Below are 25,712 nucleotides of genomic sequence, written 5' to 3' on the forward strand. Positions count from 1 at the left end.
CTGCTGTAAGAAAAATCTGAGGCAGGCTGAGGTGATTCTGAATTTGATCTCAAATCATTTTCTCAGCATTATCTACAATTACATGTGAAGTTCAAATAGGCAGATGAAATGGAAAATATTACAGTAGCTTTTAATGGAACTTGATAAATATGCTATTTAAGGATGTTGAAATATGCCTCATTTCTCCTTTCTCGTATTAATCAGAAAAAATAAACTCAGTTTCAGAATAGTCTGGATAAATAAGCAAAGATTATTATAGCTAAAAGCACAAATTTTCAAACCTCCTATATGAGTAACGTATGCAATAATCTATTATCATTTCAACCCCTCTGTACACTATTTTGTTTTTGTTTGTTTCCACCTCAGAAATCCTTCATCTACTATATTATCAATCCATTGCATTCAATTTCCTTTATTCCATAAGGGCATCAAAAAGTTAGTGGACTATTGTACATCAACTACTTCAGTTTTTTAAAAGTTTAGTAGAGCTGTATTTTATAAGAATCTTTTATATTTAAGTCCTCCCTAAACTTAAAATACAAAATTCATTAATTTTTATATAAAGTTCTTCTTTCCTTTCATCTCTCACCTTTTTCTCTCCTGTTCACAGACAAAAGATATTTTCTTCCTTTTTATTCTTAGGACACTAGCCAATGGCCCTATCAAGTACTTGTGGCCACACCAGTAGAAGTGATTACATTCTTCTGCAGGAAAGTTGACTGGAGCAACTGAAGAATCTCTAGAGACAATTCTCCCCAATATACATTAAACTTTTTTTCTCTGAGAAGGACGTTGTCTGCCTAAAAGGCAAGTTCTACCTGGACATGGATATTGGATAATTCTTCTCTCTCCTTCTGCACCCTAATCCCTTTGTCTTTATATATTATTACACAAACCCAACTAGCTGAATAACTTTAATGACGTTTTCTTTGTTAGTAAATTTGGTATGGCTTCTCTACCTAAGTCAGGTGCAGATATCATCTCAAATACAGATGCGAATCTTGGTCAAGAAACAGTCAAATGTTCAGTGATTCTTTAATGTGGTTTTCAGAACCATGTGAAAGGCAGACAATTTTATTTTCCAACCTATTTTGCTTGCAGAAAGATTGGATATGAACCAGGAGGACATTATGTTAAGTGAAATAGGTTAAATACAGAAAGGCAAATACTACATGATACAACTTACAGGAAGAATCTAAAATATTAGTTTTAAAGATGTTAAAATAAAATAAAAATTAGTTTTCTCTTATGGAAGCAGAGTAGAATAATGGTTGCTAGGGGCTGGAGGGTGGGGGAAACAAGGAGATATTAGTCAAAGGATACTAAGTTTCAGTTTTGCAAGGTGAATAAATCCAAGAGATATACTGTACAGTGTAGTGTCCATAGTTTACAATATTGTATACTTAAATATTTTCTAAGACGATAGACCTTATGTTAAGTACTTTTATCACAAATAATAATAATAGTAATTAATAAAAAAGGGCAGGAGGAAACTTTTGGAAGTGATATTTACGTTTATGGCATAGAATATAGTGATGTATTCTTATCTCTGAATTCATCAAGTTTTATACATTAAGTAAGTACAGCTTTTTATATGTCAATCATACCTCAATAAATTTTTTAAAGAAAGATTGGATACGGTTTAGGAAAAGGAGGAATTCATATGGAAGCTCTTTTCATTTAATATTAATTTTTCTCAGTATTCCTTAGATATACACAATTCCTGCCTCTTCTTCTATGTGCCATATGTGAAATTAAAACATAGAAAAATGTTGTATTCCAGTAGTGATGAAAAAGAAGTTACTCTGCTACCATAAATTCTTTGATACAGACGAAGAAAGCTGGAATCTTTAGAAAAGAAAGAAAGCTTTGCCTTAATCCCCAATTTACAAACTGCTAGGTTCGTAGTCTTTCACTAATCTGGATAGACCCTCTAGGCTTATGGTTTCTTCCCTGTTGGATTTTCTAGACTGGAGTTTGTCTCTTTAAATCACTGCTTTCATGAGGTGGTCATAGGAGGTGAAACTCTAATTTGGGGCATCTGGGTTCATAATCATAAGTGGCTCATTTAAGTGCCTTGTAAGCTGGCATTGATGCCTGTTCTCCAGGTTCCCTGCTGCAGCACCACTTGAAAGTGTCAGAAGAGAGTCAGACCTGCCTGTCATTTTGAAACTGTGGCACCAGTCCTATTTTTCCCCAGCAATGAATTCATTCATGGAAGATGCCTTCTTAAATAGTAGCTGCAGAGCTGTTATCACGTGCATTTCCAAGCCAGTTCACCAAATGTTGGAGCCATTAAGATTTGTCAGAAAGGTTGAATGGACCCAGAAGAATTTCCTTGATGCATAATTCAGAGATTCATTCCTGATAAGCCCATTTCAAAATCCCCCAGGGTAGAGGTTAACTCTGGAGCCCTCTAAAGGTTCCAAAACATTCCCAGGACACCCAAGGGAATCCTGCTGAATTAGAAGCCTTGTCTCATTAAGTAGTGGTTTTCAGCCTTAGCTGCCCATTAGACTCACTGGAGAGCTTTAAACAAACACTGATGCCTGGGTCCTTCCTGCCTTCGCAAGATTCTGATTAAACTGATCTGTGGTTTCCCCAGTAATCTAATGTGATCCCCTCAGGCTCAGCTTTGGAGCCAGCCATGTCAGAATTATCTGGGGAGCTTTTAAAATTCCTGATGCCCAGGCTGCACCCCAAATACATTTAATGAGAATCTTTGTGGATGGAACCTGGTATCAGTATTTTTTTAAAGTTTTGCAGCTGATTACAATATTTAGCCAAGGCTGAGAAATAGAAGTCTAGAAAAGGAACCCCTTCCATATATCTAAAAGCTGGCTTCTTGCATCCTCTTCAATTCACTTGCATCTCTGAAAGCTCTAAAACTATAGGCTGAAGAGTTGTAAAACAACTAAGTCACAAGGTTAAATACATGATCAGATGCTCTGGATTAATATAGAAATGAAAGTGATGGCCAGTTCAGATGACAATTTACAAAATAAATAAGAGATGCACCTGTGGCAATAAGTTGTTACTAGCACTTAATAAGTGCCAGGCACTGGTGTTAGCCTAAAAAAAGAGGAAGACCATAAAATGAAAAATTATTCTTAACATTAAAGTTTTCAAAGACTAGCTAATATTTCCAAATCTAGCTATTTCCAAATTGCTAGTATTTCCAAATGTTCCATAATTTACAGCCTTGACAACTTAAAGAAGAGAGTAAGGTCACCAGTTCTACAGGATTCCATTTTGTCAGTAATTCTATGATTTTGGTTCAGTTCCATAGATATGTTCCTCTTTGTCTATTTTTTTTAGAGATGTGATTGTCATGGTTTTCTTATTTTTTATTTTGATGGCGTGAATTATTGTTCTTTTAGATAACTTGCTAAGAACTCTTTGGAGAATAAGCAAGTTTGCTATCTTTGTATTTAGAGGTGATATGTGTATTTGTTAGCTACTAGGAGAGATTCTTGTTGAGCAGGAGCTTATCCAAAGAATTGTTGACAGTTGAGTCACTGAAGATTTTGTGGTCAAATCAGATCCAACAGCAGTGTGTTTATTTGCTTTTTGCCAATTGTTAGGCCATATCCAGTCACAGTCTAACAATCCAAAAGACAATATTGCCAAATCATTGGCCAGTTTTCAGAATGGCTAACCCTTTTCTTGCTATGGAACTTACAATGCTTAATAATAACAAGTGAGGCATACTTTTTCTTGAATCAATGGCTTATGGCAATTAAGGATTTCCTCTCAAAAGGAATTGGAACCAAAAAACTTTTTAGTAATTGGATGCCAAAAGCAAGAAAATCATCCTGAGGGACTGAGTTTTCAGAGTCCACATGTGTCTCTCAGGGCAGTTGTTGCTTGCCCAGTGCACTGCTGCTGTCTCTCACTCACCACCTCAACTTCCAGCTTAAATAGCAGTGTTATTTGTGTCAGGTGAGGAGTGATTGCCTCTGTCTGCTGATGCGTTGCCTGGTCCAATTATCTAAATTCACCCTCTGGCCTTAGTCCCCAAGGGGAGAAACTCTGACAACAGCAGTGGAAGTATTGACCATCCATTGCCAGTCCTTTCATGATATTATTAATGTTCTCCTCTGCAGAGAATGTGGATATTTATTTCATTTTGAAGGGGCATTTTATGCTTTTATTATTCTTTTTATTAGTTCAGGTTAAGTTCTAGTTTCATCACTTAGAAACCTACTAAAAGGCTAAATGTGGTGCCACCAGAGAACAAGTTGAGAGGAGAGGCTTTCTTGCCTCCGGAGTAAGAATAACGTGCGATCTCATGACCCGTTCTCCAGTGATAGCTTCTCTCCCCTCCAGAGTCAGAAATGCAGTTCAGCATCTCTTGACCTCTTATGAATTCCTACTTTTACATAGTCAGGTCTTGCTTATATGGCTACTAATACAAGTCTTGTTTCTGTTGGGTTACTTGGTGCATTTTTTCTGACATTGACTCATTCTTATCTAGATTTAAAATTTTCACAAGACAACACTATACTTAAGACTGAAGTGAGACCCTTACAACCCAAGGTAGCTCAAGTAATTTTTTAATTCCCTAAAGATGTGAGACATGAGCCGTCATATCCACCTCCTTATCACTCCTGTTCTCTTCCTCCAGGCCCTCCATTCGCCTGCCCCAGATCAACACCTTCTGGAAGGAGAGTTATACACCCAGGTTTTTCACCTCACCTACCTACTCCAGTCCATTATCTTAGCAATATCTTATAAGCCACATTCCTATGAGTGAGCAGTGCTTCTGCTGGTGAAGTAAGCAGTCCTTCAAGATCCATTAACATCTTCAGGTCACTTTCCTTTCATTCAAAGCAAAGCCATGAGAATGGACTGGGGGCTTTTGTATGGTAACCCAGAGAAAAACTGTTTCAGGTCACTGGCATCTAACTTTTCATGCAAATTTTTATCATCTAAGACATTTAAATCTATACCATCTTAAAAGGCCTCCAAAGAAGGATATTTAACAACCAGTGAACGAATTTAAGGCATCAGAACACTGAAAATGAAATTCAAAGTTTAATCTTAACCTTTACCACTTTCTGACCTCTGCTGAGTTTCAATGTAGTAGACAATCCAATTGCCTTTTACTTTCTCATCTTAATGAAAATAGGAAGGAAACATCTTTTGTTCATTTGTTCATCAATTCAATTAAGGAATGAGGAATGTAAACAATCTACAAGTTTTATAATTTCAATTTTTTTGTTTTCTTTGACTTTTTAAAATTCTGTTGAGCACTTTCTTTGTACCTGGATTTATTTGTACCTGGATACAGTAGCTTCAACTTCACATGTGACAATTTGCATGTTTTATGTATGAGGCATTCAATTTTAAAATTGAATAATAGGAAATGACTATCAGAATTCTGTTCTATGTTATTCTCCATATATTTTTCAATGGAGTGCCTTAGGATTTCCTATAAACAACAGTGATTAACCCCTCGTTATGGAGAAGCCTGACAGGCTTCTTCTTCAATAGGATAGCACAACTTGACAACAATTTTGGAGCTACTGAAATGATCCCGATGTAAATTTCCCTTTCCAGGAGAATTTATCATATCAAGAAAGTATATAGACTAGGTATACAGTCTATGGAAAAGCTTATAGAAGTGAAGATTATTTACATATTTTATATCATGTCTTTTAGTACATTGGTATTGTGACATTCTAATTTATAATGATATAAAATGACTTTCTTTCCTTCCTTCCTTCCTTCCTTCCTTCTTTCCTTCCTCCCTTTTTCTTCCTTTCTTTTTTTACTGTAGAATTAGAGTTAGAATAGAAATTGTCTACCAAATTGGCTTTATGGTTACTCAAGGTCAATGCTAAATTGTGTTTCAAACTATAAAAAACGTCAGCATTTTGTGTATGTTTTAACATACCTGAGTTTCATGGTTTCAAGAAATTTTAATATAAAATAAAACATATATATCTGAATGCATTCCAATCATAGATATTCCAACTGATCCCAAATAATTATGAATATTATTCACTTTCACTGGATTTTACATCTAATTTTTCACTTTTTCATTACTTGGTAAAAGCATTCAAAAGGAATTAGCACATGGAAGAATTCTATAGTGTTTAGGTTCAGTAACCTTATTATTACAATTTGAAATTAGTTCTGACAGCTCAACTTATCATTGAGATAACATTCACTTTCATCTCATTCAATGTTTATGGTAATTATATGAGTACTTAGATTGTTCACATTTATGTTATATATTCTGAGGTTTAGAATAAAATAGACTGTAAGAACTAGAAGGTATATTGGAGATCATCTGTAGATAAAAAAAAATGAGAATTGGAAAAAGTAAGAAATTGTTCCAAAGTCATTCATAGGCAGGGATTGGACCTATCTGTCATAATTTCCACCTGGGCTCTGTTTTCTTCACCAAGTTCTGTTATCCATTATAAATCTCAATAACTTTTAAATAAATTTATTTATTGATGTGAGCCAAAGTCTGTTGCTCACAGAGAAGTAGCTATCCACAAAACTTTCCTCCAAGTAGTTATTTCCTTACCTAAACTTCAGTATAATCAGAACAATATTCTAGAACTAGCACATTAACATTATTAATAGAGGTAATAATAAAACCATACTGTTAGCAATCCATTTAAATGGCCTTAACATTCTATATCAATTATAGTTTAAAAAGTGGATTCTCTCATTTTCATATTGGAAATGTAATTCCCCATATTCCCATATTGGTTCATTAGTTTGGAAGCCTAAAAGCCATTTACTAAACAAGCAGAAAAAGTTTTAAATACTCACTATAATCCTAGCACTGTGCTAGGCAAATGTTTACACCATCACCCCATGCATTCTTTTTCAATTGACTTTAACGTACATAATATTATAAAATGATATGATAATAACATTGTTCAAGTACTAGTAATACAAACAAAATTTCCTTCCACTCAGTGATTTTAAATTCTTAATGTATATGTTAGGTATATATTGATATTTTACCGCATAAAACTTAATACTTTTGAAATTGGTTATTAATCATAACTGCTAAATGATAAATCCAACCCTGACATATCAACATGAAAAGAATAACTGATTCTTGAGGAAAATGTAATTATTTACATTTAAATCATGGAATTAACATCTCTTCCAACTCACTTTTATTTCCTACTTCACATTCACATTTCTCTTAAGGTAACATGGAACTTTTATGGCACAGAATATTTAGATAAAGAAAATGTTAGAAGGAACCTATTTTTGTGCCTAGGTAAATAATTAAGCAATCAAATACAAGCTCTTTATGATATGAACAGATGAGGATACCACCGATTCCCTTCTGTTTTAAAACTATACACAATTGCACAAGTCACTGAATGCATATTTTCAGTATTTCACACCATGGAAATATATTTTCAAGGGAAATCAAATTATTTTTAAAAATTATCTGTTCCTCAAACTAATGGTAAGTCATTTTTGGTGAGCATTTCCTGAGTACTCTATTAGAGTTCCTAATGACTTTTGCTAGAAGACAATAAATCACATTTCAGTATGAATACTAGCATTTACATTTTGCTTAACATATGAGCATTTTGAGCTTAGGACATGGAGAATATATTTTCAAATTGGCTTGAGTGATCAGCTCCAACTATAGTATTAGTAGATTTGCCCTACTCCAGGAGATAGTTTTAGGAACATAGTTTAACTATCCTGATTTAGAGCCAATAGAAAGTTATATTTAATTTTTTTCAAAAAAAAAGGAAACTGAGAAAACATGTCACTTGAAAATTGATCCTTTCACAGATTGTTAAGGTTCATAAGCTGTGTTGTAAATAAAAAACATTACTTACTGTAATTATTCTTCATCTCTTGGGTCCCTTTGACTTTGCCTCGTTTATCAATCCTCAGATACCACTGTGTTCGACAGAAGAGTCTTCTCACTCTTATATCCCCTCCTTCCATGTAATCGTAACTTCTTGTATGTCGCTCAGGGCTGGAACAGTTCACATTTGTAGCCATTTGCTCTGGAGTCATGTCATTGCAAGCTAAAGATATAGTGCCCACTAGACAGATAATGTGGAAGCATGATCTGTAGAGCAAACTTGGCAGGATCCATGTCAGTATCCATTTGCGCATTATAGTATAGTGCCCCGGGTGTTCATGAATAACATAATGAAAATTAAATCTTGAGTTGATTGTTGTTCCTAGGTCATTGACCTCGTCCTATCTGTGAACTGTAGATTGATTTAAGAAAGAGTAGTTGCACTCTCCAAGTTGTTAGCCCTATCCTTTTAGTTCCTGATAACAATATAGAATTCCTCCTTAAATAACTCTCTGTCAGTATATCCTTATAAAAACAGGTTGTAATAAGCTCAGTTGCTGCGTTGCTGTTTGCTACTTGACTTCTGTTTGCAATGAGAGATTAAGAATGGGGAGGGAGGAGAGAGAGGAAGATGAAAAGTTATATGTATAAATTTCAGTGTGTAAATACTATTATAACATACTGTGTAATTCATACTGTGAAGGTACATTTAAAACAGCTTTCACAGAGGATGTCAATGTCTTTACCACTCTGTATGTAGATTTACAAAAGTTATGCATTAGTAGAGACAAATCAGAATATGATTGTACCATTCATTCCAGTTCGTACTTGGTAAGAAACATCCTGCAGTTAGAGCTGTTGATTTAAATTAAGTTCTAAAATTACTATTAACAAAATATAAATGCTTTTCCCTATGTTTCTTTATTATATTCTTTTACGTTTGTGGTTTGTCTGTTATTTTCTCCTGAACTGCCCACATTTCTCAAGTTAAATGTCAGGATTGCTCTGGAGAATTTCAACCTTATCTTTATGTAAGTTCTACAGCAGAATTACTATAGATAATCTCACAGCTCAAAAATCTGGTAACTTTACTTTTCCCCTCAGTACTAAAACCAGAAAAAGAGATAAACTACTCACAAATATTCAGCATTATTTTTAAAGACAAATAACAGTCACTTACTTGTTCTGTTGATAACAGCTGGATACACAAGAATTCCATGTCTGTTGTCTGCCCTGTGCAACTTGAGCCTCTCTACTGTAGCTACAAACTATTTCTCAACTGAGAAATTCTCCAGCAGAATCATAATTGTTTCCATAAATCAACAGGCAAGAGGATTTTCTCTGTGTATATGAGCGCGTGTGAGCTTGTGTGTGTGTGTGTGTGGAGCCTTTTATTCAGGGCTTTTCGATAAATACCTTTGCTGACCTCATTGGAAGCAATTAAAACTTAACCAGTGAGCTGTTAGTTGAATACAACAGTGAGACTAAAGGAGGCTTGAATAGTATTCATTCAATGGTCATGAGAGGGAGCTATGAACATGGTTTATGCTCAGACCTACAACTGGGTACCTACTTTGTAGAAACAAATCTCTGACTCTGAAGCAGTTAGAAGGGGAAAGGGAATTTTTTAGATTGTCTTATAACATAGCAGTTGTATATAAGTTGAAAATATTTCTTGGAACATGTATATAAAAGGGATTTTTTTAATTTAAAATCTTTTACATAGCTTTATGATACATGCATTTCTACTGTTACTCCTTTGTGTTCAGAATGTTAGAATGAAACTACTAATATGTATTAATTCACATCTTACTGTCTTCAAGAACTATATAACTGAGTTAAGGGTATATCTCTTCATACAAGAGATATTTCAGCATTGCATATGAATATAATTTTATATCTTATGTTACTAGACTGAAAGTAAGAATAACAACATTCTTATTTGAGTTGGGCCACTAATTACCAGTATGACCTGGGCAAGTCACTTGACGTTTCTGAATCTCAGCTGCTACATTTGTAAAATTGGTCTAGATGATTCTGTTGTGCCTTGTAGTTTTAAAATTCTGTGACTTGTTACTTACACTAACTACTAAGATAAGGAAGAGGATACATACTTTTAAAATTATTATTCTTAAAAATTAAAAAATAATTTATATGGTTTTATATTGGTTATCAATGTTTGACTCTTGCCCTTAATAAGAACATTAATGCAATAAATAAATGTTAATTTAGGGGTGGAATTTTAAGAGGTATAGCTCATGTAAATAAGAGAATGCTACTTTGCTTTCCAACATGAGTTATTCTCCCCTTTATTTCCTGTTCTAACATGTATATAGTAGCGTTCTAGTGTTTTATTAGATATTTGTTGGAAAATAATTGCATTGTTCACCTAAAACAATATTTAGGAATACATATTAAAATTATCTTTCCCATATTAACACCCCCAACAAACACATACACACACACGCACACACACACACACACACACCACAAACACTTGAAATGCACTACTTTACCACCAGATGGTGCATGTAGACCAAATAGGAAAACAAAATTAAGTACGTTCAGTTGTATTATAATTTATGTGATTTCCCTTTGTTCTGAGACTGAACGAGGAAGAAATAGAAAATATGAACAGACCAATGACAAACACTGAAATTGAAACTGTGATTCAAAATCTTCCAACAAACAAAAGCCCAGGACCAGATGGCTTCACAGGCGAATTCTATCAAACATTTAGAGAAGAGCTAACACCTATCCTTCTCAAACTCTTCCAAAATATAGCAGAGGGAGGAACACTCCCAAACTCAATCTACGAGGCTGCCATCACCCTGATACCAAAACCAGACAAAGACGTCACAAAGAAAGAAAACTGCAGGCCAATATCACGGGTGAACATAGATGCAAAAATCCTCAACAAAATACTAGCAAACAGAATCCAACAGCACATGAAAAGGATCATACTCCATGATCAAGTGGGGTTTATCCCAGGAATGCAAGGATTCTTCAATATACACAAATCAATTAATGTGATACACCATATTAACAAATAGAAGGATATAAACCACATGATCATCTCAATAGATGCAGAGAGAGCTTTTGACAAAATTCAACACCCATTTATGATAAAAACCCTCCAGAAAGTAGGCATAAAGGGTACTTACCTCAACATAATAAAGGCCATATATGACAAACCCACAGCCAACATCGTCCTCAATGGTGAAAAACTGAAAGCATTTCCACTAAGATCAGGAATAAGACAAGGTTGCCCACTCTCACCACTATTATTCAACATAGTTTTGGAAGTTTTAGCCACAGCAATCAGAGAAGAAAAAGAAATAAAAGGAATCCAAATTGGAAAACAAGAAGTAAAGCTGTCACTGTTTACACATGACATGATACTATACATAGAGAATCCTAAAGATGCTACCAGAAAACTACTGGAGCTAATAAATGAATTTGGTAAAGTAGCAGGATACTAAATTAATGCACAGAAATCTCTTGCATTCCTATACACTAATGATGAAAAATCTGAAAGTGAAATTAAGAAAACACTCCGATTTACCACTGCAACAAAAAGAGTAAAATATCTAGGAATAGACCTACCTAAGGAGACAAAAGACCTGTATGCAGAAAATTATAAGACACGGATGAAAGAAATTAAAGATGATACAAACAGATGGAGAGGTATACCATGTTCTTGAATTGGAAGAATCAACATTGTGAAAATGACTCTACTACCCAAAGCAATCTACAGATTCAATGAAATCCCTATCAAACTACCACTGGCATTTTTCACTGAACTAGAACAAAAAATCTCACAGTTTGTATGGAAACACAAGAGACCCCGAATAGCCAAAGCAATCTTGAGAAAGAAAAACGGAGCTGGAGGAATCAGGCTCCCTGACTTCAGACTATACTACAAAGCTACAGTAATCAAGACAGTATGGTACTGGCCCAAAAACAGAAATATAGATCAATGGAACAGGATAGAAAGCCCAGAGGTAAACCCACGGACATATGGTCACCTTATCTTTGATAAAGGTGGCAAGAATATACAGTGGAGAAAAGACTGTCTCTTCAGTAAGTGGTGCTGGGAAAACTGGACAGCTACATGTAAAGGAATGAAATTAGAACACTCCCTAACACCATACACAAAAATAAGCTCAACATGGATCAAAGACCTAAATGTAAGGCCAGACACTATTCCTTAGAGGAAAACATAGGCAGAACAGTCTATGACATAAATCACAGCAAGATCCTTTTTGACCTACCTCCTAGAGAAATGGAAATAAAAACAAGAATAAACACATGGGACCTAATGAAACTTCAAAGCTTTTGCACAGCAAAGGAAACCATAAACAAGATGAAAAGACAAGCCTCAGAATGGGAGAAAATATTTGCAAATGAAGCAACTGACAAAGGATTAACCTCCCAAATTTATAAGCAGCTCATGTAGCTCATATCCAAAAAAACAAACAGCCCAATCCAAAAATGGGCAGAAGACCTAAATAGACATTTCTCCAGAGAAGATATACATATTGCCAACAAACACATGAAAGGATGCTCAACATCATTAATCATTAGAGAAATGCAAATCAAAACTACAATGAGGTATCATCTCACACTGCTCAGAATGGCCATCATCAAAAAAATCTCCAAACAATAAATGCTGGAGAGGGTGTGGAGAAAAAGGAACCCTCTTGCACTGTTGGTGGGAATGTAGATTGATACAGCCACTATGGAGAACAGTGTGGAGTTTCCTTAAAAACTAAATATAGAACTACCATACGACCCAGCAATCACACTACTGGGCATATACCCTGAGAAAACCATAATTCAAAAAGAGTCATGTACCACAATGTTCATTGCAGCTCTATTTACAATAGCCAGGACATGGAAGCAACCTAAGTGTCCATCGACAGATGAATAGATAAAGAAGATGTGGCACATGTATACAATGGAATATTACTCAGCCATAAAAAGAAACGAAATTGAGTTATTTGTAGTGAGGCGGATGGAACTAGAGGCTGTCAAACAGAGTGAAGTAAGTCAGAAAGAGGAAAACAAATACCATATGCTAATGCATATATATGGAATCTAAAAAACAACACAAAATGGTTCTGAAGAACCTAGGGGCAAGATAGGAATAAAGATGCAGATGTAGAGAAGGGACTAGAGGACATGGGGAGGGGGAAGGGTAAGCTGGGACAAAGTGAGAGAGTGGCATGGACACATATACACTACCAAATGTAAAATAGATAGCTAGTGGGAAGCAGCCACATAGCACAGGGAGATCAGCTCAGTGCTTTGTGTCCACCTAGAGGGGTTGGATAGGGAGAGTGGGAGGGAGACACAAGAGGGAGGAGATATGGGGATATATGTATATGTAAAGCCGATTCACTTTGTTATACAGCAGGAAGTAACACCATTTTAAAGTAATTATACTCCAATAAAGATGTTAAAAAAATAAAATAAAAATTAAAAAAAGAGAAGTCCACAGTCTATTTAGGGAAAGAAAACATGAAAAGTAAATCACAATAAATTTATAATTTGTAATTCAAGACAATAATAGAAAGATTATCAAAAGCCTGCACAAAGTGATCTCTTCAAAGAATTAGGGAATAACTGTTAGGACAGTTTAGAGAAGTACAGCTGGTAAGTAGGCTGGGAAGAGAATATTCTCGTTCATGCAGTATTACAAGTGCAAGTAATGAGATACATGAGCAGAGTAAAATTTTTACTAAAGAGAATAATTTAAGAAAGAGGTTGAGGAGAGTCTAGAAGGAATGCAGGCAAGAGAATGGAGGGTTCAAATCTTTCAGGACCATAAATAACAAGCCAGATCATCTCACCTCAACTGGGAAACAATTAGGAGCTATGAAGTATTTTGGAAATGGATAGTAATAGGTTCATTTATCTTGTGATGGTATAAAGGATGGTTTGGGTAGCAGAAAACTAGCATGGAGACAAATCAAGAAGCTATTACAGTAGGTTCTAGTGTGCGATGATAACTTCCAGAATCAACAGATTAGCAGTGGGAAGAGAAAAAAAAAAAAGCCGTTTTGAAGCCAGTAATTTCATTTACTAAGAAAGAAGAAGAAAAAGGGGAAGTCAAAGATGATCCTAAGGCTCTTTTGAGTTGAGAAGATGATAGAGCTCTTTAGATGCCAGCTTTGGAAAGCCATTTTAGAGGAAATTATGAATACAGTTTAAAAAAAATTCAGTCATACCTATGCATAGAGTTTACACATAAAGTCTGAAGTTTAAGAGAAAAAAAAAAAAACTGTGCTAAATTCCCTGAAAAGAAGTGAAACATAAAAGTGCCTTTGAGAGGCATCCCAGAGAAGGTAGAGTCCATAGAACAGGCAGCATAGAGAAAAGTCTATTTGGGAAACCAAGCTCTACATTTCTGGTAACTCCACAGCACACAACAGAAGCAGCAAAGCTCCAAAGAGTAAAGCCTGCCCATGTGTCTAAACAGACTGGCTCATAACCACCCCTCATAAAGATTTCCCATGTTTTAAAAGAAATCTGGAAGAGCAGAGAACTCAGACCTGAAGGACCTGTGTGAGCAGAGTCAGTGAACACCCAGAAGTAACCAGAGTAGACAAATGACTCAACAACCAGAAGCCCTTGGCTTGGCCCTGAATAAAACCCTTGAATTCTATCTCATCTTGAAGCAGAAGAGGGGAACCCAAGAATAATTGACATAAGTTTTCCACTAACTGGGGGTGGGAGGTAAGGGGGTTTGAAATTCTCAAAGTTGAAGCTAGGTTGATTTATAAATGTAAAGTTATATGTTATCCTTTGCATACTTGAGATTGTGGTCCAAGATTTATTTCCACTACATTCCCACCACTATCACCACACTATAGATTTATCTTCATCTTTTCTTCTGTCAGTCCCATTTCATAAATTCAGTCTCAACTTTGAATCATGCCATACAACCAACATTTCTCATTTCCTTGATTCATTCACTTAACAAATATTTATCAAATACCTACTGAGTGCCAGATGTTGTCTTGGACTTTTGGAGATACAATGGTGAGTATTCTAGAAGTGGTCTTTGCACTTAAAGAGTATGCATCCCAGTGGGAGAACATAAACGCGCTGATCTTTGGCATGTGTGTGTGTCAGGGGCAGGGTGGGTGTGGATGGGATACAAAGAAGGTATTCAAGAAGATAGGAGGCAGAGAGGTAAATGGGTAGAGGGACATACTTTAAGTAAGAAAGGCCCACCTGAGAAGGTAAACTTTTTTTTTTTTTTTTTTTGCGGTATGCGGACCTCTCACTGTTGTGGCCTCTCCCGTTGAGGAGCACAGGCTCCGGACGCGCAGGCTCAGCAGCCATGGCTCATGGGCCCAGCCACTCTGCGGCATGTGGTATCTTCCTGGACCGGGGCACGAACCCCTGTCCCCTGCATCGGCAGGTGGACTCTCAACCACTGCGCCACCAGGGAAGCCCAAGGAGGTAAATTTTGATGCCTGGAACAAGACTGACCTTGGTGTGTTCCAAGAACTGAAAGAAGGCCAATATTAATGAAGTACATGAGCAATGGGAAAAGGAGTGAGAGATTAGTGAAACTGGAAAAGTACACAGGAGCCAGATCATAAAGAACTTTGAAGGTCATGGTAATAGGAGTTTGTGTTTATTCTAAGTGTAATAGGAAGCTGGAGTACAGGCATGTCTACTTATAGACCTGGTTGAAGACAATAATTTAAACTCTGGAGTAAAATCCCAAAAGTAATTGAGCAAGCCTGGGGTTCCTATAAATCTTCATTTATGCAAACTTTGTGCTTACTCTTGTGCCCTAACATTTAAAAACTAACTGTATATAAGATACAAAATTTGAGTCATATGCTCAAAATTGTGGTGTGCCTGTGACTCAATTATATAAATATCTCAGTTTACAAATGTATCTAGACTCTTTGTGTCTGAGTCTATAAAAATTTGTTTTATTTCATTTTATATTTATAAAAAGTTATCTAAAATGCTAATCTAGAATTCAAGCTCTTGAAATTATGCTTTTAACTTACTAAACAACTTTGGACCTGGAGCAAGATCTCGAGAGTCACTAGCTCTTCTTTTTTCTGTATAATGAAGTTACATTATATAATTTACTCTTGATTGCCTTGACACCCTTTAAATTAATGCTTAACTTTAGCAAAGACTCAGTCTTCTTGATTCAGGGCAATACATTACTGCCTGTTTTTGACAGCCTGTTGCCACTCTAACAGTTGGAAATTGTTATAATGGCTGTGGAGAGAGTTTTGCTTCACCCCTAGGAAAACATTATGAAAAACAACAAATACTCTATGCAGTTAGGGTTATTATATTCTTTGCTTTAAATTGTCATTCTTTGGTTCCATATCCATTGCCTACATAGCAAAATGAGGAGTAAAACTAGCAATTTTTTTAATGTCATGGATGTCAGTGTGTTAATTACAAAATTGTTTTAATTTTTCATTCATTAGCTTTAAAACCATGACTTTTCAGCACTAGATGAACTTTTCAAAAGTGGAAGGAGGTAGAATAGAGATAATTATGGTAGTAAAGAAGAAGAAAGTTATAGAGTCCAACATTCTTAGTATAAAGATACATTTACAGAAAGCCAGGCATCTGGTAAAATATAGGTCCATGTAAAACTGGCAGCTAACAAAATAACTCATGCATAAGAGAAAGGAGGTTCATACTTCTCCCTGGCTTTCTTTTCAAACTAAACCTTCTTGCTATCTTTAAATATTACTCATATTTTCCCTTCAATTGTATTTAATATTAACTCAGTCATAATGAGTTCTCCCGCTAATCAATTCCAAAAATTATCAATTCTACCACCACAATTTCTTCAACACCTGTTTCTTCCTATCGGTTGTTACCTTCACATCCTAAGTCAAGTAATTGTTATCTTTCATGTCAGTTCTATCCTAACCCATCTCCTTTCATCTCCTCTCTCCAACCTCCAATCCATTTTATGTGTTGCTATCAAGTTAATCTTCCTAAAGCACAGTTGTAATCATGTTATTTTTCTGCTCAAAAGTATTCAGTAACACCTCCATTTTTCCTGAATAAAATTCTAGTCTTTTTCTAGCATGGGAACTTCTGTTCCAACATCCTCTGTGATGATCAACACTTCCAAAACACCTGTCTCACTAGATTTAGGGTAACAGGAGATTCACCTGCTCCTCACGTCGCTTGGTAGGGAAAGGAACTAACAGAGAAGAAATCCTCCTCACAAATTGTCTCTCTCCTTCTCCCTCTCCCTACTTTCTCTGCCTCCACTCTCCTCTCTTTCTTTCTTCTCTCTTATATCTTCAGTCTGGTGAGGAACCCAAGAGTCATGTAAGCAATTATCATATATTTCCTTTGAAATTTTACATATTGAGTTTTCAATGATGCAGTAAAATCTTTGCCCCTTGCTGAACTCAGCTACTTGCTTCAAATCAACATTTACGGTGTATTTAGGTAGTATGCAATATGATAGAGATATACTGTTCGGTAAGATAAGCAAGGTCCCTGACTTCATGGAGCTTAAATCATGGAGGAGGAGACAGATTATGAACATATAAAAGAATTCTGATTATATTGCAGGAGGAAATAAATAGGTACTATGGTAACAAATAACTTGAAGGAGAAGGGAGGAGAAGGGATGGTTTAAATCTGGTCACAAAAGACCTTTCTGAGGAGGTGACATTTAAGCTGAGATCTGAAGGATAAGAAGAAATCAGAAGTGGAGGTAATGCATTCCAGGCAAAGGTAACAGGGAAAACAAAGGCTCTGAGGTGAAAATGAGGTGTGTTCCAGAAACTAAATGACAGTATAACTGGAACAGAGTTAATAACAAGGGGAAAGTTAGGTGATTTGAAAGCAACGTGTGTAGGATCTTGATATCAACAATGGGGACTTTGGATTTGATCCTAAGTATAATGGGTAAAAATCAATGAGTAATGTGCTCATCCTGAAAACTTTGTGAGAATGGTTTGGAGGATGGCAAAAGTTGAAGTAAGGAGGCCAGTTAGGAGGCTGTGGCTAAAATCCACTTTGCACATGATGATTCCTTAGACTAGGATCATGGCAGGGAGAGGGAAAGAAGCAGGTAGAGAAATTTTGGAGACAAATCTTGGTGATAGATTCAATGTGAGAGACAAGGAGGTGTCAAGGTTAAATTCCAGATGTCTGACATTTGTAACAGGATAAATAGTGGTGTCATTTGTAGAGATAAGAAAGACTGGAAGAAGACCAGCATAGAAGGGGAAAATCAGGCAGTTGCAAAGTTTAGGTGAGAGGAATGCTATAACCCAAAAAACCTATTCATTCTGGATCAGAGGGATCTGGACCTGTTACTCTCTTAAAATGAGAACCAGTAGGCATCTTGCAAATCAGTTAACACAAAGTGTGGAATTAGAATCTCTTTTTAAGGTACTCTGGTGCAAAAGGAAAACTTTTCTCATAGCAGTATTAAGTATGTATTTTGACAAAAATGTTAAATGAGGGCTATCCTCTCTCATTTCCCTAATTAAAAATATTTCTGACAACCAGAATATCAAAGACCCCAGTATTATAACACATGAAATTATCAGAAGGCAAGCTATGTTATGAGACCTTATTATAAAAGCCTAAAGCAGTTTTATTTTTTGGTTTCAGCCATAAATGGGTTTTAAAGTTGTCCAAATATAGGTTAATGTACAGTTCAGTCAATTCTTGTGACACTGAGAAAGAAGTTTTTAACTAACAATGTTGGCAATTTAAAAAGAAATCAATACTTAATACTCTCTGAGTATTTTACCTAAAAGAAAATTGCTTTTATATTCTAGAGTAATGCTGTAGTAGAGTAGTTCATATCAGCATATAGTGTCACAGTGAACTATACAACAAAAAAATCAGAAACTAAACTTTCGTATATCTAATGCCAAGAGAAATTAGTGAGGTTAAAAAAAAAAGACAGTTATATCAGTCATTTGATAGTAGCCAGAAGAACAACAAAAGACTGCCTGATTTTTTTCTAATAGAATTTTTTGGCTGCACAAGATTGTAGCTTTGATTTCCTAGCCTAAGAAACTTGGAGGACTTCCCTGGTTGTGCAGTGGTTAAGGATCCGTCTGCTAATGCAGGGGACACAGGTTCGAGCCCTGGTCCAGGAAGATCCCACATGCCGTGGAGCAACCAAGCCGGTGCACCACAACAACTGAGCCTGTGTGCTGCAACTACTGAAGGCCGCACGCCTAGAGCCTGTGCTCTGCAACGAAGAGTAGCGCCGGCTCACCGCAACTAGAGAAAAGCCAGTGCACAGCAGTGAAGACTCGATGCAGCCAAAAATAAATAAATAAATTTATAAAAAAAATAAAAAAGCTTGGAAGTTGGAAGCATAGTTTCATGAGTTTAGAGAATTGCTGAATTAGTAAAAATCAAAAATTATAGTATATTTTAAAAGAAATACCATTTATTAATGCCAAGAACTATATGTGTAATAAATCAAACTGTCACCTGGCTTAATTGAATCAATAAGAAAAATATGGAAATAGCTTATTAACTTATTTGCAAATGTGAATGTGAAAGTACTGAAAGATGTTTGAAAGTTGCTTTCTCTCTTAAATATTTTTAAATCTCCCCTGACAACTGACTTATCCTACTAATTTGTACTATCTTGGAAATATCTGCAAAGCAAAAAGATAAACTTCAATGCAAACTCAATTTGAATGGTAACAAATTCTGAATTAAGGGACCACAAATGAATGAAGTTTTACTATATTTTAAATTATTCTAAGGATAATAGAATAGCATTCACTTTATGATTTTTTCCTTGGATAAATAAAATTAAAGAGAATAACACTAGTTCTTAGTATAATGAAAGGGATGATTAAAGACTAATTCAAAAATGGTAATGAAATTATGTATGGTGTACTCCTCCCTTCCCTTGATTGCCTTTACACCTTCCATTCCATTTATTCTACTCAGCATGTTGACATATTGTAGTAATAAGTATACTGTATTTCTGATATATTCGAAAATAAAACCAAGAAGCAAATTCAAAGCATCAAAAACATTATTGTTCTTTTCATCCCTCTAAAAATGTGGAAGAGAAGAGGTGAAAAATATAAAATTTCTGGATCATTTTATCACACCCAGAGCGTGTCATATTTTAAATTTAAAGGGGGCTTTTTTTTTCTTTCAACAATAGTCCTCATCTTTTTCGTATTTAATTTACTCCTTTTAGACTGAAAGACCATCTTGTCCCTGTTATTTCCCTTTTTCACTTTTTTGGTCCATAGGTAAAAATTCAATTATGCTATTTCCTTGGTGATACCAAATATTTATCAAGATTTAGGAGTTTTTTTTCTTCTGTTTTGAATTCTGAAACTGTTTCTTATCTTATCCTATTCATTCTCCTTCCCTTTCTCTCTGCATTTTTCTCCTTTATTTTTTTTATTCTTCTCTCTCTCTCTCTCTCTCTCTCTCACACACACACACACACACACACACACACACACACACACATGCTTTTTCTATTATACCCATGCTTCAAGTTTCTAGAAACCTCCTTAGGTCATTCTTATAATAATTTTCTACTTGTTTGTCATTTTTTTCACTCTAGTATTGAAAAACACATCTGGTTTCTATTTTAATCAGTATTCCTATGAGAATAACTTCATATTATAGAAGACAAACAATTCTCAAATAACCCATAATGATGCAACCTCTGGTAATTTAAACTCTTATCCAGTGATTTTAAAAGAGCTATTTATGTATTCTAGCTTGGCAGGCTTTTATTTTTAATTTAAGATAAAGTTTATGGATGTGGGGTTTGTATGCATAATCCTTTAAAGCAAGTTAATATTTGGAAACCTATTTTTTCAAAATGAGAAATCTTGGAAACTAAACATGGAAAATGATTCACTCTTCTCATTAGCAATTCATTTTTGAGAGTTCACAAGTTAAATGACACATACAAAGTGTTATGGGAGCAAGAAGATAGCAAAGCCTATGTACTGAAAAAAAAGACAAAAAAATGGAACCACTAAGCAACAGTAAATAAATATTAAGTGAGAAATTACTAAAACCTACTAGCTATGTACAGTATGAGAGGATATGGTATTGAGAGGTAATATGGAACAACTGGCCTGTGAAGGGTTTTCAGGATTCAGATGGTATCTTTGCAGTCAGACATACCTGGATTTGAATGACTATTCTTCTCATTGACTGGAAAAAAAAAAAAAAAAAAGCACAACGTGAGAGTTGTGAGTTAAGTTTTATTTGGGGCCAGATAAGGACTGTAGCATGGGAGATAGCATCTCAGATAGCTCTGAGGAACTGCTCCCTAGAGGTTGGGGCGGAGGTCAGTATATATATGATATTAGTAAAGGGAGAATACATGCAGTCAAGCACACATTTTGGCAGAAGGTTTCTCCTAGTCACGAGGAGCAGATGTCCCCATTAATGATTTTAGTGCTTGTCTGGATATGAGAAGATGCAAGAAATTGGGCTCATAAAATTGTCTCCTGAAAATATCTAACTACGTAAAGGCCTGTTCTGCCAGTTTTTCCCAGAGCACAGAGTGCCTCATTCCTGTTCTCTGCCCTGAACTCCTTTCAGAGTGTGTTGAGGGTCAGCAACTGCAGTGACTAGTGACTTTATTCTTGTAGAACCAGATGGCCAGCAATAATTTGTAATGACAGCTCCCCCTCATGGTCATAAATTCGACCATGGTTTGGGAGGCATTTTGTGACCATTTTGTCCCACAGTGCTAGGAATGCTCATTCCTAGGTCAGGCAGGGATTTCGTTGGTAGGCCGCTCAATGTGACTGGACTAGGTCCTATTAACAGTAGCCAAAGGTCTCTGGACCACCTGTCTTACAAGTCTGTTATGGTCCAGAAAATGGTTCCCTCTTGTTGCTTCTTACCATATCTAGAGTTACACTATTACAATCATTGCTCTTATATAGAACTATATAACTGGTTACTTGCTTCAGGTAACCTAGTCATCATTTTATCAAAGGCTCAGTCACACATTTAGTAATGCAAGAAACAGCAATCTTGTAAAATAGGCAATATACAGGTAATATAGCTAGTAGTATGAGTAAGGTCATAAGTAAGAATTTAAGTCAAGAATTTCCATTAGGTGTGGCACAGTATATCACCAGCTCTTCTGACGTAGACTGTTCTGTAACAATTCTTATCTTTAAGGGAAATGATACACAGGCATTGTGCATAAGGCACCCAGTCCAATTTCCTAGTGTTATTAGGCTGGTTATCCTTAGTATGGTTTGACTGTTCCCAACATAAGGGGGGCTTTAAAGTTAAGTGATCATAGCCTCGTGTTAGCCATATAAAGCCATCCCACAATGGAGGGAGGTTATATTTTTTGGCCGAAATTTTGCTTGTTGCTCTGATTGAGACTGAGTAACTTTAAGAGAAAATTTGTATTTATGGTGATGGTCAGAGCAAGTATAATTGATAGGCCAAGTGAGGGAGTCTCATCTAGTAATATCAATAGTGGCCCAAACAAAACTGTAACTTCTTTCTTCTAGAATAAATTTCCCAAGAGCCATCCAGTTAGAGCCTTGGAGAGGACAAATCCACCAAGGTAAACCAGAAGTTCCAGACACAACTTTGTGTCGGGTAATTGACCACAAACCTGACAACTGGATTGATTGATTGATTGATTGATTGATGGCTGCGTTGGGTCTTCGTTGCTGCATGCAGGCTTTCTCTAGTTGCAGTGAGCAGGGGCTATTCTTCCTTGTGATGCATGGGCTTCTCACTGCGGTGGCTCCTCTAGTTGCAGAGCATGGACTCCAGATGTGTGGGCTTCAGTGGTTGTGGCATGCAGGCTCAGCAGTTGTGGCGCACGGGCTCAGTTGCTCCACGGCATGTGAGATCTTCCTCGACCAGGGATCAAACCCATGTCGCCTGCATTGGCAGGTGGATTCTTAACCACTGCGCCATCAGGGAAGCCCCAATTGGATTGATTTTTAAAACTAGCATAGGATCAGGCCCATGATGGAAAAATGTTTTATCCATATGCAAAGTTCTAAGAAGTAAAAAAAAAAAAAAAAAACACTACAAATGATCATACGGGTCAGTTCTGGCATCTTGGGATATCTGTCTATTTCTGATGTCATCGTCTTCTCATCCTGGTATAAGTGTAGTTTCTCCTCTGTTTGAGTGTATTTTTAAGGTGAGTTTGTGTTGGTAGTCATCTCTATAGCCAGTCCAGTGCAGGGGCCCTTTCTAACTGGGAAGTGTTAATCCAAGAGTCAATTCCCTTCAGTTTTGCTGTGCATGAGCTAGTTAAGAGTATCTGATGAGGGTCCTTCCATTTAGGTTAGAGATAGTTCTTTAAATGATGTCTGTTCCAGTATGTATAATCTCCTGGTTGCAGGTCATGGAGCATCCAATCTTCATCTAAAGTTAGATTACTGAGATAAGCTTCAGAAACAAGCTTATAGTGTCCTTTTAATCATTCAATTAAACTTCACAGTAATAAAACAGTGAGGAGCTATCTGGGAAGTGAGACTTAGTAAATACAGACCATAATTAACTAAACTAGAATTTAATATTCACTGAAACGTAATCTTTTTCTGTCTATAATTACCCTCATTTCTACCAAATAAAGCCAGATTAAGACTAATTTGTTTGCAAAATAAGCCTGGTTTCAATAAACATGGCCTGATGATTTGCATAAGTGTAACTGATTATACAAGCTCTTTTTAAATTGGCTTTGCTGGAACTTTTTAATAAGGAATCTCAGATTGAATTTTTAAAATGCCTCTCAAGGCCAGGAAAACCACGGCAAGGGCTTATCACAGATTTTGTGGGTGATATCTGTAGATTCGAGTGAATTCCTCCTTTTTGAGGTTTCCAAAATACCTTGAGATTCCTGCACCTGTTAGGAGGTGGTCTTCCTAATTTACCTAATAAAGCTTCTGGGAACCCAAGAGTTTCCAGTCTCTGGAGGGATCAGGTAGTGAGAAAGGATAAATGTTTCAGTACTGCTTACAAAGATATAATTTACCAAGTCGCTGTAAGTCATAATTAGGAGATAACTTTCCTTATATCTGGAAAACACAGATTAAAAGCCAGTAATACTTCAGACAGAAACCATAAAAATTATAACCGTATTCACCAGTTCACTCAGTCCTATGTAAAAATTCCTTTTTTTTTTCTTTTGGCCACCCACGTGGCATGCAGGATCTTAGTTCCCCAACCAGAGATCGAACCCGCACCCCCTGCAGTGGAAGCATGGAGTCTTAACCACTGGACTGCCAGAGAAGTCCTTTTTGTTAACTGTCTTATGAAGCCATCAGGTTTTTCTATAAAATTCTTCAATTTTTCACCCAGTTCAGCATATGATCTGAAAGTTATCAGAAACCTGTAGTTGTCAAAAAGTTCTTGCTATGAATCTTCTTGAAGAGGAAGAGTTTTTGCAGACATCAGAGTAAAACAATAGCTATCTATGAATGATAAAAGACTTAAGGCACAGTTGAAGACCTGTTTACAATGCAATTGACAAAGAAATTTGGTTACTCCTGTGACATACAACATTTTAAGATAATAACTGGAATTATGACTGATAACATTTTACCAAGACATACCATATTTTTAGGAATTCCATATAATTTCTAGAATACTTAAATATTAATAGCATTTACCCATACAACATAAGATTTATTACTCATTTGACAATGTTAATCCCATGTAATTTAACACTCCAAATGAACCTAATTAGTTTAATCAGGTTTAATTAGACATCTCTTTGGGATGTCTCAGGGGCCCTTTGAAGCATCTCAAAGTTAGCTAGAGGTCAAAGGAACTTCATTAGATTTTGATTTGGGAAGTTTCTCCAAAAATATCCAAAAGGTTTTACAATACTTGGTCAAATAGGATCATAGGTCACTGTTAAACAATACTTCTTCACTTAATCAAAGGGACAATAAAAGATTTCAAAAGCAAATATGGCATAGATCACTTAAAGGGTAAAGAAACTTAAAATCTGTTATCAAATGCAGATTGACCGTTTAAGAAAACTTCGTCCTCTTAACAGAGAGAAAAGCAAAATTCAGATTTTGTACCAGCTTATGTTTAAAATTTATTTACTCAATTAAATTTATTCTAAATTTAGGCAATCCTGACCAGGCACAAAACTGTTTTCTCAGGGTTCCTTTTCGATAAACCTTCCATAATTTTCTGTACTCAAATTAATTTGTCCCTTTTTTTTTCCCATCCAGGAACAATCAACTCTAGAAAAAAATTACTTTCTTTTCCCTTAACAAAGCGCAATTCAACTCCTCGTACCTTCTTTTACTAAAAACACACATCCTACTTTGCTACTGTATACTAAAATGTTTCCCTTATTATTTCTACTAGCTTTAATTACATATTTAAATTAGAATCCTCAACTCTTAAAAATCTTAATTTCTAGTGAAAACTAAGAAGTAAGCCAATGATGAACTTTTACATTAGCATTCTGTAGATTGGCAAAATAAAATACCAATAATAAATTCTAAAAACGTGTTTCTTATAGAAAATACCTCAGTGTGGCACAAAATATATTTATTAATAATTCTAAATACCTTTATTTTCTCTGTAAAAGGAAGCCAGCCAATGTTCAGTAATTAATGTTTCAGTATCTTATTTTATTTGGGAATGACCTAGCTATTCAATAAACTTCCAACATTTAACTTAATTTAGCACAACTCTAATGTTCAAATTACCAAATATATGGAGAGATTTTTTTAAATCGAAGTATAGTTGATTTACAATATCATGTTAGTTTCAGGTGTACAGTGCCATGATTCAGTTATATATATATAGAAAAGGAATATATATATATATATATACATATATATATATATATCCCTTTTCAGATTCTTTTCCCTTATATGTCATTATAAGATATTGAGTATAG

General features: G+C 35.6%; 2 protein-coding genes across 5 annotated transcripts in view; one reads left to right on the forward strand and one right to left on the reverse strand.

The window, feature by feature from the left end:
• Nucleotides 1-9,440, reverse strand: part of FGF7 (fibroblast growth factor 7) — a 71,054-nt gene extending 61,614 nt beyond the window's left edge. Inside the window, exons 1-2 of the mRNA XM_081229399.1 lie at nucleotides 8,988-9,440; nucleotides 7,836-8,390 (exon numbers count right to left, since the gene is read on the reverse strand). Of these exons, the coding sequence (XP_081085525.1) occupies nucleotides 7,836-8,121 (286 nt within the window). The 5' untranslated portion in view covers nucleotides 8,122-8,390; nucleotides 8,988-9,440. The remainder of the gene's footprint in view (nucleotides 1-7,835; nucleotides 8,391-8,987) is intronic.
• FAM227B (family with sequence similarity 227 member B) overlaps nucleotides 1-25,712 on the forward strand; it is a gene marked incomplete at its 3' end in the record, with an annotated part of 264,786 nt that overhangs the window by 165,385 nt on the left and 73,689 nt on the right. For 3 of the 4 annotated variants that reach the window (XM_081229396.1, XM_081229395.1, XM_081229397.1), the window contains one exon: nucleotides 15,133-15,280. The exons of the other annotated variant lie outside the window; for it this stretch is intronic. In XM_081229396.1, the coding sequence (XP_081085522.1) occupies nucleotides 15,133-15,280 (148 nt within the window). The remainder of the gene's footprint in view (nucleotides 1-15,132; nucleotides 15,281-25,712) is intronic. 4 annotated transcript variants of the gene reach the window in all.

The sequence above is a fragment of the Mesoplodon bidens genome (assembly GCF_964165515.1).
Source record: "Mesoplodon bidens genome assembly, chromosome: 3".
Taxonomy (NCBI): Eukaryota; Metazoa; Chordata; class Mammalia; order Artiodactyla; family Ziphiidae; genus Mesoplodon; species Mesoplodon bidens.